This window comes from Euprymna scolopes, chromosome 41 (genome assembly GCF_053919585.1).
Source record: "Euprymna scolopes isolate OS-2025 chromosome 41, ASM5391958v1, whole genome shotgun sequence".
Classification (NCBI taxonomy): domain Eukaryota; kingdom Metazoa; phylum Mollusca; class Cephalopoda; order Sepiida; family Sepiolidae; genus Euprymna; species Euprymna scolopes.
Window position 1 is genome coordinate 51278292 of NC_136522.1, and position 15499 is coordinate 51293790.

The following is a 15499-nucleotide window of genomic DNA, read 5'->3' on the forward strand; positions in this document are numbered from 1 at the left end:
GACGGCTTCCCGTTTTCTCCTCCCCTTCACTGGGGGGGGGGGGGGGCGAACGCTGACGTGTGAAGAAGAACCCACACAGGCCGATTTCAATTTCCACCTTCGGCAGGACATCTGGGAAAAGTGAAATAAACTATAGAACTAATTCCTTGTCTTGGAGTGATTGAATCTTCATCCAAAAATAGGTATCAAGTCTCCCTCCAGGACAAGAAATTCCAGATGGTCCAACATCGAAGAAGCAGAGGTAGGTTCTGAAAATACATGTCACTCACACACGATTCCCTTTATGATACAACATAAATATATAATATAACACGTCATATCTTCTAATCCATTATTAGAGACAATACAACAAACACTCATATCCTTTATGATACGACAACGTAACACATGTACAGCCATCGTTTATTGTTGCCTGCAGTGCATTGCGAATTGCTGCTATTATGTACAAATATAAATTCCGAAAGAGAAAAGGTCGACCGTTATAATGGAATCACTCCCGTTCTCGTAGATCTTAACTGGATTGGGTTCAAATATAAGAGGCTTTATTTTTTAAACGACCCTAGAAATAAGCGATATTTACTGTAGTGTACTGATAAAAAAAATACATAAACTAACGGTAGTAACGGTTTACTGCACTTAAGCATCGGTTTCTTTACATTGAGATGTTTTAGCTTCAGTGCAAGCAAGCACTTTTCACTTAACGAGATATCCTTATATGAACTGATCGATAGTAGTGTACTGACATGTTATTTATATATTTATTTATTTTTCTTCTTGACAGCCAACTTTTCTCAAATTGCCGCTCAACTCGTAGCCCTCTTTGATCAAATATGACGCGGATATTGTGGAACGTAAACGAGTTTGAACCACAGACCACGGAGAATTATGGGGCAATATTAAAATCTATGAAACAATCTACGATGACATTGATTTTACGAAAATGTATTAATGTAACATATATATGGCAGCATCAGACGCTCTATGCAAATGGCCGAGCCATGCGCGAGAGGGAAGGCAAAATATTATTAAAACAGAAAAACCTGGCCGAGATAGACAGAGATATAGACATGTCCGAGAGCGATTAGGAACCACGTGCCATAAATATGACCGGACAAAGACAGAGTACCAAACTTTCGGCCAAACAAAGTCGTGTAAAGCATATTGAAGTACAAGCTTTAGAACAAAAGACGAGGCGTTATTATGGAATCACTTGTAAATAAATACCTGTTGTTTAAAATAAAGTAAAAAAATGTCGATGTTTTCCTTGTATTTTTTCGTTACGACTTTTTGCAGAAAACTTGTGGGTCCTGAGTGTTGACATGTAATGAATAGGTCTCATACGAAGTGTTATTGATCATGAAATGTGTTGCTCGTTGTTTGTTTTTTCCCCCCAATATTTAGAATTCAAACTTAGAGAAAGGCGAATTAAAATTTCAATTGCTAAATATAATGTCTCTGGTGATGGTTTTATTCTGTGCTAAGAATGTTCGACGAAAAATTTGAAACTATTTAGAGGAATAAGCAAATGTTATAATTCTGTGAATAATTGAAATATTCTTAAAATAAAGAACGTGTATTTAGAGACCAGTTTACGGAATAAAACTAACTTTACTGAGAGCTTATGAGAAAATAATAGACATTACATTTCATCAGTGCATGAAGATGGCATCTGAGCATTAAGCACGGAGCCATCAGCGTGTTCTTCGAGAGAAACCTGAATATCAGCTCCTCATTTATTTTACATTCAGTACTGAGTGTCTTTAACAACTGCGCTCCGCATATTGAGGGTTAGAGACTTTTATGTCAGACGAGTTGGTTGTCAAGTGATGTGATTGATGAGTAAGCGGATTTTCTCAGAAAATATTTTTTCCCGGAAATGTACCTCAGAGCGAAGCCCTGTTGCTACTAGTATACATTTAGAAGAACTGTTGTCTATCTATCTCTAGACGACATTTTTCGGTAATTTAATATCTATTAATCCTGTGTAAAACAAATTGATAAACAGTCAAAGATTGGTATACAAGGGGCGTGCGATTTCAAATCGCCTGTAAACTACCCCCTTGTTGTCCCGGCTTTCAATGAATCAGAGCATCGCAGACTAAACCGCGGTTGAGGAATTTCTTTGAGTTCAGTAAACGGTATTTTTTCTGGTTAGCTTATCTGAGTATTTTTCGAATTTAACCCAGGATAGTCTCTCTCACTGGAATTATTTATATTTTCGTGCGAGTGTATGCATGAAAAAATCTACATCTCGTTAAATATAAAAACAAACAAAAGACACACACCTGGTGTAACATTATTCTCTATCGACCCCCTCGTGTTTTACCTAAACATTTTTGGGGTTCCTAAAAACTTACAATTGATTAATATATTTAAATAAATTATAAATAATTTTGAAATAATAACCCCATAGCGTTTTGCATGATAGTATTATTGATTTTATATTTTGTAAATTCATTTCAAACAAGGCCTAAAATTGGGGCGTAGAGTTAACCTCCTTTTCCATTGCCAAATATGACGAGTTATACAACTTAAAAAAACCCGGAGGATACATTGATCGAAACTTGTGCAGGTTACGCACAAGATGAGAACAATTGTCTTAGTGATCTAAATAGTTTTAATATAATTTCATGAACTTAGAAACGTCACTAACCGTCAGCTTCCTAAAAAGGATGTTCCATAAGGGGATGCAATCCATAAGCCGTCCACAGTGGCATGCATATTCCCCTTAGGGATGAGGATGACGTTATTTTTTTTTTTTTTTTTTTTTTTTTTTTTTACAATTTATGCATGGAGGTGTCGACGTCCTCCTGCAGACAGCGCCTGGAATTCACAAATTGGACAGCCATCCGGCACTGCCTTAGCTCAACGTTCCTTGACTTTAGATATCTTACGAGAAACGATGTGCCAAGGTTATTATACATTACTATGCATGAAGTTATATGACCTTGAATTATGCAAAACACTTATTGCTAATCGACATCTTTGGTTGTCAAAGACAAAGAATAAAAAAAAAAATACAGCGATTTTTGCAAATACCAAAACTTCTTGTAATAGTTTTTTTCTAAAGCAAAACTTAATTATCAGTGTTCACACTAGTCTACAAGAAAAATGGTTAGTGTTGATGTTTATTTGAGATCCAACTGCGAGTGGTCAACTTACGAGATACAATCTTGTTATTTTCGTGTGATGACGAGTATTCATTAATCCTAAATCGACCATTTTTTACTGGGCAAATAAGTTTTGCGATAAAAAGAATAGGCAAATATTTATAAAATTATTCAACCCTGTTCAAATGCAAAAGAAAATAAAAAGGTTCGCAGTAAGTTAAGTTCGAACATAAAAGCAAAACAATAGCCTGTGGGTGCCCGGCGTTGCTTGTTCCAGCGTGTTTCGTGGTAATATACATTTTAGTAGAAGTGAAATTATATGTAATTTCTTTCTTTAAAAATCTCTATCTGTCCTTCTCTTACTCCAGCAGTTTATTTATCTTTCCTCTTTTTTCTCTTCATATTTTACCGTCTTTTTTTTTTGCCCTTTTAGTGTGTTTCTCCCAATAGAGCAACCTTTTTAAAATGTAATATTGCATTCCCATAATGATTGCTTTTGGTCAAATCAAAATAGAATGAAACAATGACATTTTTGAATAAAGGTAATTCTGTTCCCTCCACCCGCTTTCACAATAAGATGAAGAGAAATATTTTAAAAAATCTTTGAGAAATATATGAAATAAAGTAACTTTAAGAGCGTAAACTGCTGCAGCTATTTCCGGGACTGACTCTAGAAAACCCTTTCTAAAAATGTGTATGCTTCAGCCTCTACATACAGCCCCTCTTAAAATATAGGAGTAAGTACCCGAACAAGGCCTGACCTTGGAAACCCACCCTACAAAAATCAAAACAACTTTTCTTTCAATAAAAATAGCACAGAGTGCCCGTGCGGCCAGAGAAAATGAACTGCGGTGGCTGGACTCAAACGTGAAACACGAAAGAGGGAACAAAGATAAAAAAGGTTACGGGTAAACATCTTGCCCATACGGCCATAAGTGTTTATGACCTCATAACGTTACAAAAAGAAGCGTCTTAAACATAATTATAGTTCAATACGTGTGCGTGACTTAGGAGAATAGACACGACAAACGGCCCCCCCTTCTAAATGTGGTCCAGTTTACCGCCACAGAGTTAATATTTAATCTAATTTTCACATATTAGGCATCCGGGGCATTTCCCTTTAAGATAGTACCAGTTTCTATCCTGTCCGATGCGGATGACAAAAGGTTTTAGCAGACATACAAACACACACACACACACACAACGAACATCTGGGAACATGAACCACCACCGATAAGATCAAACGGAAAAGTGATCGTGTTCTATGACAAAGACATACATGCGGGCAGATACATAAAAGACAAAGCTATCAAACCAGATATGGTAATATGGAACGAGCCCGAAACAACTGCGCTCATTATCGATGTCACAGTCCCAAATGATTTCGGCCTTAATACAGCTGAAGGGGAAATGATAACAAAATATCAGGACCTAAAAAATGATCTAAAAACGACATGGTCTCTGAAATAAATAAACATTATACCGGTTGTGATAGGAGCAACTGGTTTAATAAAAAAGAATCTTCATAAATACTTAGAAGCATGCCTGGAAGACCAAGCTATAACGAGAAACAGCATCTATTCTTAAAAAAGCCCTCGGATATAAATTTAAATCATAGCAGAATCAAATGTTAGCTCCAGAAGGGAGCCCCTTGATATCTTAAAACTTACTGAAGTTAAACAAAAAAAAAAAAGATATTTGTTTCTTTATATAATAGAAGGGACAGCGACTAACTTATCATGGCAAGTTTTTGCTGAAAGTTAGGGATTAATCGGAGGCAATAACTATTAGTCACAATAAACTGTTACTTGAGGCATAGGGCTGAATTTCCTTATAGGCCTTTTAATGATAATGTTCAGCTAACTACGTACTACGGTATGCGTTTAATTCACAGTAAGCGATTAATAAAGGTTTGTATTTAATACAAAGGTGCATAACGTTAACCATATTCAAACGACAAATTAGCATAAAGCAGTTATTATAAATTAACAGCCTCTAACTTTTACCCGTTTTAAACGGGCTAAAACGTCTAGTACACACACGCATGCGCACACATATATCATCTGTTATATAAAAGGGGTTTTGTTTGCATGTGTGTCTTTGTGTGAGGGTTCATTTCATATGAACTCGAAAACGGCTGAGCTGATTTTTATGTGATTTTATACGAGTATACTTTATGTGCCTGACAGTGTTTTTAGAAAGATTTTGTATCGGAATACCTTTGATAAGCATTGATAATCGATAATCGAAATAATCCGATAAAAGAAGGAGCGAGCGATTTTGATCAAATTTAATATCTTACACAGTGCCCTGGAGAAGTTTTATTTCCAAACAAACCCAAAAGCGCAACATTTATAATCAGCAGTAAGTTCTTTGATATAACGGGGGTGCCTTCGAAATGAATATTTCTGCTCAAAGCACAATTGCTCCATGGTACTAGATTTTTTAAAAAATTTTGAACTGAAATTCAACTAATTATCACAACACAAGCAGTAAGGTCAAGCATATAAAATCGACAGTATAGTTCGTTGATATGGCAGAGGCGAGTTCAAAGTTGATGTTTCTTTATAGAGAAAAATTGAAGCATTATAATTGAATTTTGCATTTTAAACTTTAATGCAAACTATTATATATTAAATAATTTTACAAAATAAACAGTAGGTGTTCTACAGTGCAATGTAGATAATAATTATCACCATCACCATAGCCTTGAGCCCTTGAAGTGGCATAGGCCATCTACAAATTTGGAGATGCTTTTGTAGCGAATTCTTTTTGGGGGGTTAAGGTGTTGGCCCGCCGCCTAACCTTCCTAGAAGGTACATACAGCGCATACACTTCCCAAATGGCTACCCATCTGGTATTGGCCAGGCTTAACGTTGCTTAACCTCGGTGATCTGGCGAGCACCATTGTGTCAACGTGATTGTCACGTACAGATTACAATGTCTTGTTCAATAATTCACTGAGGCGAGGAATATACAGGTTCCTCTCGGTGCACCGCAAGGAGTCCCCTATTTAAACAGGCAATCAGTCGATTTGATTTAGAAATGGACTATTTCATCGATATCGATGACTACGAACATATGGTGAATGTGAAACATTCGTTGATAACAATTCAATCCTTGGCAATATACGTCCTCCTTGCTAGTATATATATAATGTTTCTAAGAGATTATATTAGAGCTGAATCTAGTGGCAGTTATTCTGAATATATGGCATTTTAACTTTGGGGTTGTCTGCTACAGACGTTTCATATTTGTATTTTATGAGAAACGAGAAACGATTGAAGAATAATCAACCATTTTTCGGATATTCCTGCGCTGGTGCCGAGAGACAGTAGCGTCGATATCGGAGGGGAGGACGGTGATGCTGGTGGCTGTGGAGGTGGCAGTCTGCAAGTGTAGCAGTCACGACGGGAATAGTAGCGCCTCCTAACGAATGACGGTGGGAGAGGGAGAAGAAAGGACGGGTAACGGAACGAAATGCAACAAGTGCGTGGGCGGCATTCTCTCGCATCTGCTCAAGATGCTGACTTCGCCGTCGACGGCTTCATCGTCGTTGTCGATATTCGTTGTGAAGTCGATGAAACACTCAGGTCGATTCTTCGAAACGTCTGTGTGCGCCTGTTCGCTTTCGTTAGCGTTGCATCAATACCAATTACAATGCTTGTATCTATCTAGTTGAACAATTACAAACGTGTATCGTCTATAGGTTCTTTGCGTTTACAAAAAGAGGAGACAACAGGTTGGTGTACCAGCCCAGATATAGTAACAGTCCTTCATACATGGGCGATAACGACTTCGTAGATATTGATATTACTAGTAAATACAGCTAACTATACTTGCAACATGTTCTATTTTTTTATTTGTAAATCATTAATTAAAAAAAACAAAAACATGCAGTTATTTATGCTCCAAGGTAAAATATCATTGACAAAAAGAGCTATTGCGTATTAGAAATCATATTTTAAATACCATTTGAAGTAAAAAAAAAACAATATCTTCAGGGAGATATTTGTTTATATTACATTTAAATTTCTGCATGTTGATACCTTCGACGAAACAGGAAACAGAACAGAAATGCAAAGACAAGCACTTCAATGCCAAGAAGCTATTTGCATGGGACATCGTCCAGCATATAGCGACTTCCACAGTGAATAATTAAATTTCTAGTAATAGAGTGTGTCGGGATATATACTCTGAGAGCAGGAAGAAAGAAAACTCCGCGAAAGCCTTTTCAAAAAATGTATCGAGAAAAAATGTTTTGGCGAAAACAGAAAGGCTGGAATTCGGTTGAAGGTGTTGGACCTATTAGGTTAGATAAACGTTTTAGACCCTGAAGAAGAAAAAAGGGGACACGTGCAGCTAATATATAGTAACAGTCTATCATGCATAGGCGTTATTGACTTTGTAGACATTGAGTATACTTATGATGAAGCTATCTAACTTTGCAGCAGACTTTCAGTAACTTACATGCATGTGTTGCCCGGTGAATTTAAATGATTGACACTCGGGAAGTCCGAGGAAAGATACAGATACATTATAACAATTTGCTACAATAAAACTCATACAATATATTTTGATCAAAATTGGCAAAGAATTCTAAGCATAAGGTTTAGTTTATTTTGTATTTTAATATTTATAATGAGGCATAAAAGTGATGACAAGCTGTTTTATTCAACGACAGGAAGTTATAGATCAGATATAGGTTTAAAAGTGCCGACGCATTATAAGGTAAAGTAAATGCACCGTGGTGGTTTTAATTTGTAATTAATTTAATTTTTTTTCTTGGTACTTTATGCCATTGTATTTTTTATTTGGATAAATTGTCATTAATCTATTGTATGAAAGTTAGTTATTACTGACATATTGCTTATTTTTAAAAAATACACCCATGGAATATGCTTGGAGATTTTTGTTTTCCCTCAGCGAAATATCTTCAACAGGATGGTGAAACCGAAGAATCCACTCTTGACGTTTCTTGATTCAAATCACATACTTTTATTTACATAGGGGTCACCACTTATCAAGGCCTGGAGGGCACTCAAGGATAAGAGTTAAAGAGTGTACAGTAATCAGTAGGATAATATAGTAATCGTAAGTAGTGGAAATTTTGTAAAATTGGATTACTTAAAGGGGCGGTTCATCAAGAATTTGTTTACGTTGGACTTGAAGACAAACAAATTGTAGTCAGACGGAAAACAGGCAAACTAAAAACAGTTCCACGGGCGTGCGGTTCTAGGAAAGAAGCTTTCTTCATCGAATCTACGTTTTGGTTTAAGCACAGATAAAGAGTGGGGGAAATAATCGACAGTGGTTTCAGCTAGACAAACATTTTTCGTGAGAGATTTGAGAGGGGGGGCATAGATTTCAGCGCAGACGAGCACTTGCCATGAAAATAACGATAAAGCAGAGACAAGCTCGCAACGTCTCTTCTGTGGGAAAGAGGTTACTGGGAAAAGAAAAGTCCCCCCAGTAAGCTACGAAGTCTATTTTGAACTCTGTCAAGGCAGGATAAGCTGCTTCTAGCAGCTTCTGACCAGATGTGGCAACAGTACTCTGTCTTCGAACGTACTTGACTTTTATATAGATAGAGAATTGATTCAGCAGTGAGATATCCACTGGAGCGGTAGAAGGATCCCACCATTTTACCAGAGATCTTGGCAACAGACGATGTACGTGTTCCATTTCAGATCAGAAGTAAAGGTCAACCCAGAGGCTTGTCATAACATGGAGGCTCCTCAGGACGAGAGCGATTCATTTCAATTGATGTCAGATGGGACCAGAGCGTTGATGATGTAAAGATAGAAGTTCGGAATCTATTCTGTTTACTAAATGACAAACAATGTATGAATACGTAAAAATATAAATGTAACGTGAAGAAGTGTCTTGCTGCACAGGATACTTATAAATATCGACTCTATTTTATATACTTTCTTACGTCCCCGTAGCAATGGACTTTGTTTCACTTTAATAATAGGCATACTACGGCATAATCTCGTTGACATCCCGCTAGATCACAGAAGTTGAGAAACGTTGAACTTGGTCAGTACTAAATGGGTTACCATTTGGGACTTCCAGGTGCTGTAAGTGCTCTCTGCTTATCTCGGCATTGTTTCCAGTCGCAGCTACCCCTACAGGAGGCATCCTTTGTCTTTCGAGACTGACGGGAGGCATCAAATAATAGGTAAAAAGTGAATATGAAGAATACCGCTGCATCTTCATAATACGACGGGCGTTCCAAAAGTCATGCCTTCCATTTTAAGCTAACAATGTTGAAAAGCTACATCGACGTGCGATCTATTAAAACTATTAAAACAAGTGATCATTCGTCCTCCAGGATGTATTTTTCTACATAGTCAAGGGAATTTTGAATGCAATTTTGCTAGCGATGAACAATGGCATTGCATGGAAACCCGGCGGTGCGATTTATCTCTCGTGGGTGGCTACAAAAAAATTACCCATTTAATTAGATTCGAAAAGTTGAAGGTCTATGAAGACAGAAGTAGTATCATTGAAACGAGCTAACTTTTGCACCCCAAATTAAGCTTTCTGCGTATTAAGCACGATTGTCAATGTATTGTTGTCAGAGATGAAGTGGTGGCAGTGTATAGGCGTCAACAACAACAGCAGCAACAACAACAGCAACAGTAATAATAATAATAATAATAATAATAATAATAATAATAATAAAAATAATGATAAAAATAATAATAATAAAATAATAATAATAATAATAATAATGATAATAATAATAATGATAAAAGTAATAATACTAATAAAATAATAATAATAAAGGATAATAATAATAATAAAAATGATATTAATAATAATAATACAAATAATAATAATATTAATAATGATAATAATAAAATAATAATATTAACAATAACAACAACAATTTGAAAGCAAACGCAGGTTACAGAAATGAACGCGAATAATTAAAAAAAAAACAAAAAAAAAAAAACAAATACATTAGAAAACCCGAGAAATTATAAACCCGAAGATATTTATTATTGATCAGCTTTAAAATAAAAAAAAGTGAAAACAGAAACAAAATAGAAAAGCTAGTGGGAAGAGAAAGATCTCCAGGAAGGATTCAGAAGAATAAGGAAAATATATACACAAAAGTATACATACAAAGTGTATGTGAATGGAGAAATTTAATCGCTACTGACAGCTGCACAGAAGAACAATATTATAACTATAATCTTCATAAAAGTTCACATTCATCAAAAAGACAACAGTATCAACTACAGCTGCCATCCAAACTAGTTGCCAACAGTCAAATACGAGGGAAAGACCGAAGGAGGAAAAAAAATTAACAAGACCATCACTGGTTTATTGTGTAGCACAAAGTTGTGGACGTTTATTGTCACCCAAATCCTAGCGAGAAATCAACGGTAAACGGCTTTTGCCATAATGCAAAAAGTATTACCTATTAGATAGGTAATACTACTATTCTTTGGAGATGTGTTGTCATTCAGACTCAAGAGAAAGCCGGTTTTTATGAGTGAACAATCACTGAGGATGAGGAGACAGAAGAAGAGTATGAAGATGAAGAATGAGAAAGAGCTGAAGAGACAGGTGACACTAAAGGATGATGAATTAGATTATGAGTCAAAAGAATAGCATTTCTTACCATTCATGTCGAAGAATATGAACATTCTACTAACAAATTCTTCATCCTCCATATCCGGATGGTTTTGTCTTTGAAACCGTAAGAAATTGTAAAGTTGGTGCAGGCCGCTATGTTGCGTGCGCTTCGGCATTTGTCGACCCAAACCTGAAAAAAGGAAAAAAAAAAAAGAAAAAAAAAACGGACATAAGACGTTTTTAAAAAGACGGAGAAGTAAACCACGTGTCCACCACAGAATAAAAAAGAAAATCAATTTATTTTTATTGTATTGTTTTCCAGTTAATCATAGTCGTTAGAAGAATGCTCGTACGAACTACACGCACTTGTGCCCCCTCGACGAAAATACCCCCGACAAACTCCACAAACAACAAAATCTCATCCCTACACAGTAGAGATCCCTAGATGTAGGAAGGCCTCCTACTCCAATAATTCTTACCCAGAACTGCTAAAATTGGAATACTCTTCCGGTTTCCTGCTTCCACTAACTGTACTGACATGCAGAAATCCAAGTGTAGTGTGAGCAGACATCTTGCTAAAACAACTCCCTACATAGTACCATTGCAACTTAGGTCCCTGATACTAGCCCCCTACATCAAATTGGAAATATACCTTGGTTGGGGTGAAAAGTTCATTAAAAAAACATAATAAAAATGAGGCGTTTATTAAATTAAATGAGTATTTTTATTTTAATATTTTATCGATAATATTTTTTGTTATTTCTCTGTTATTAATTTTAAGTCGGGTTGTATTTTATTAAGTTAATGCAATGAGGCTATTAACTTTTAAACGGAGCCAAACGTTGTATGTAGGGGCAGTCGCCAAACAAAATAAAATATGAACACGAACGTTTTAGGTGAAAAAAAACTGCTTTCATTTATGCTCGTTTTACACACGAGTCGTCAACACGCATTTACAACACACACACACACACACACACACACACACACACACACACACACACACACACACATATATATATATATATATATATATATATATAGTGTTAAAAGCATTTAAAAAGAATAAGTGTTTAATTTCAACTGTATCTTTCGCGGTTGTCGGCTACCGACTAGTTCGGCTCCTTGCTAATAAAGCCAGACATGACTTCTGTTGCCAGGGTTCGAATCACTCGACTAACGTTAATGGTGTCACCCTGCACTGATGATTCCTGAAAGGATGAAACATTAGTGTTTGTAGGTATTTAATTATCATAGCAAATAATTTATCAGCCCCTTTAAAGAAACTTGTTTCTTATCGTTGAGCATTTTCAGCTGTAAAAAGTCGCTCAACTTAACTTATATGCGTAGATCGTCATATAATGATTAGATCACTCTGACTGACGTTAAAAGCATTTAAAAAGAATAAACGTTTAATTTCAACTGTATTTTTCGCGGTTGTCGGTAGCCGAGTGGTTCGGGTCCTTGCTAATGGAGCCAGATATGACTTCTGTTACCAGGGTCCAAATTTCTCGACTGGTGTTAATCGTGACAATGTACTGATGGTTCCTGAAAGAATGAAACACTAGTTTCGTGTAGCGTAAGAGACATTTTAACAAACTGTGGCTAACATTTCCACGGACTACTATATAGAAGAAATGTTATATTTCAAACGGGAAAGATGGTTAAAAAAAAAAGAAAAGAAAAGAAAAGTAAATATAAAACGCGAGGAAGCCTTTTTATGAACAGAAAGCTTATTTATCTTTTAAGATAAATTATTTATTTTGGAGAAAATCACAAACACATATGTCTATTTAGCTTTTCAATTTTAGTAATATAATTCAAATACGAAACGGTGTTTTCCAAGTGTAAATATGTTTCTTACACGTGCATATGTGCAACAAACTTTCACACAGACACACATATATGTACATGTAGAAACATAAGTATATATATATATATATATATATATATATATATATATATACAGATAGAGAGAGAGAGAGCGAAAGACAGAGAGAGAGACTAAAAAAGACAGAGAGAGGAGGGAGACAGACAGGCAGACAGACAGACAGAGAAGGAGACAGTGAAACTCTACGTACTAAAACCGAAACTGACTCTGCACCAAATATCCCAATTTGGCATCCATAAAATGGAATATTTTTCCTGACAGAAATTCTTTATTTACGAAGAAAAGCAGAACCTCCAGTCCGATAGAGCAATGAAGCTTTAATCAAGCGCAGCAATACTTTATCTATTATTATATTTTTACAAACTGCATTCTCTCAAAGACTTAATCCTCTCCCTCAATCCAAAACTGCATAGAAACCACGCTCATAGTTTTTAATTACCTGTTCAATTTAACCTCATATTTGCTTATTCTTTAACCAAATATCTTTAAAAATTGTGTTAAACAATGTAATACAAGACTATTATACTATCGAATTCGATCGCGGATTGTTTCCCTATTTAGGTTGCCTATTAACGGCTTTTCCGTGTTCTTACGTGTTGCATGTGCGCCAACCCACAACGCTTACGTCAGTATCTCATCTTTCGCATTTCTTAATTGATTTAAAATTATTACTTTTGTATTGCAGCTGTGCGAAAATGACCAAGTCGTGGTCGAGATGACCTCAAGCAATTGAAAAAGGGAACGGATTATAAAAAAAGAACGTGTTTGCAAATCGATAGGCATGTTCTGCAGTTGATTTTATAAGCTGGGCCTTACTTTTTGTAGGTTCATAAAACATATCAAATGCATTTGTGAAGTGAGGATGTATAAAATCATCCTATCTTTAATCCGGCTCTTTCTATTATCGATTTTCGATACTTATTGGGCACATTCTGATATAAAACTTACGTAAAGCACTCTAAGACATTTGTGTGGTTTTTTTTAAATCGGTCCAGCCGTTTGTGAGTCTATCTGAAATGGACTCTCACGCACAGACAAAAAAAAAAAATTCCTTTCATATAATAGATATGCTTTATTTACAATGATTTGTAAATAAATAATTAGGTAAAAAGTCCAATCTGTTCAAAATCTATAACGCCAGCCGAAAGGTTTTTAAGTATTAGCTTTTTAAAATGTAGTTCTAATAGGCTTGCAATGTTTTAGAGTGATATTTCATTTCAGTTTTAAAAATTATAACGTCACATTATGAAAATTGTATGAACAAACTTCAAATATTTGCATACAGCAACAATTATCTTCTATTCTCCCTTTCCTGCCTGACTTAAAATTGAAATTAATCCGTATAAAGATTAATAAAATACACAATATATATATATATATATATATATATATATATATATATATATATATATATATATATATCAGCATCACACAGATGAAATCATATGAACCGTTCAGAACTTTATGTGCATATATATATATATATATATATATATATATATATATATATATGTATATTTATTAAACTGTTTGACGCATGTCCAGGTAACCTACATCTAAAATTTCAAGTGTTTAGACTCAAAATTCGCGGATAAGTTTGGTAGCCTCTGCAAAGGTCAACTCTTTCAACATTGACCTTTTAGCAGCTTAAGAGCCTCTTAGGCACACCCAAGAGATATTGCGAAGTATAGGCAAACAAATTTATATTTAAATCAGTTAGTTACAACTTTTCAGAATGATTCATGAAATCCAAGGCATCAACTTTTTTTTAGTAAGCACAAAATTGTCAAGTTTAGCTATATTAACCCGAAAGGCACCCTTACGGGGGCAATCGGGGTTTTCCCGGAAAATCCGTCCATTCACTTGTTTTACTCATGTCATGTTTTATGTTTGTGCAAAATTTCAATAAATTCCGTGGTGTAGTTATTGAGAAAAGTGCGGAGAGACGAACAAACGAATAACAAACGGGCAAGGGTGAATTTACAGGCCCATCCTCCTTTTCTCGGAGGACTAATAGACCAAGATTAAATTTTAATACCTAATAAAACCAATATAAAACAATTCTTTTACAACAAATAGTTAATAATACTGATTATTAAGGATTAAATAAGGTTACTTCTTGACTCTAGATTACATTTACATGGATAGTATATATATATATATATATATATATATATATATATATATATATATACATAAATATATACATTTATATATAAATATATATATATAAATATATATATATAAATATATATATATATATATATAAATATATATATACATATATATACATATATATATACATATATATATAAATATATATATATATATATATAAATATATATATAAATATATATATAAATATATATATATAAGTATATATATATATATATATATATATATATATATATATATATATATATAAAATCATGCCGGAATGAAACTGTGTCAACATTGGTTTCAGTATTAAAATACATTTGTGAAACAGTGTATAATTTTACATAATAATCTGATTGTTCACAAACAAAAAACGTACAGGAACACTTTATTATAATAAATATATGTTCTATTTACAAGATTTCGTAGCCTAATGGGGGATGCTCTTTTCTCTCCCCTGTAACCTTTTTCCCACAGAAGAGATTATGCGAGTCTTTCTTTGCTTTACCGTTATTTCATGGCAGGCACATACAGTATAATCACTCATGGCAAGCATATACGGCATAATCACGTTGGCACACCAGTTCTTGTTAGATCACCGAAGTTAAGCAACGATGAGCCTGGTCAGTACCAGATGGGTGACTATTTGGGACTTTTATGTGCTTTATGTGCTCTATATGCTCTCCGTTTATCTCGGCATTGTTTCCATTCGTCCTGGACCTCTCCATGCCATTGGACTCAAGCAATG

The 15499-nt window shown here is 34.9% G+C and overlaps 1 protein-coding gene across 3 annotated transcripts in view; it reads right to left on the reverse strand.

Moving 5' to 3' along the window:
- The window catches only part of LOC145266521 (uncharacterized), an 870907-nt gene that overhangs the window by 44566 nt on the left and 810842 nt on the right, over positions 1–15499 (reverse strand). For all 3 annotated transcript variants that reach the window (XM_080122275.1, XM_080122277.1, XM_080122276.1), the window contains exon 3: positions 10750–10893. In XM_080122275.1, the coding sequence (XP_079978401.1) occupies positions 10750–10893 (144 nt within the window). The remainder of the gene's footprint in view (positions 1–10749; positions 10894–15499) is intronic.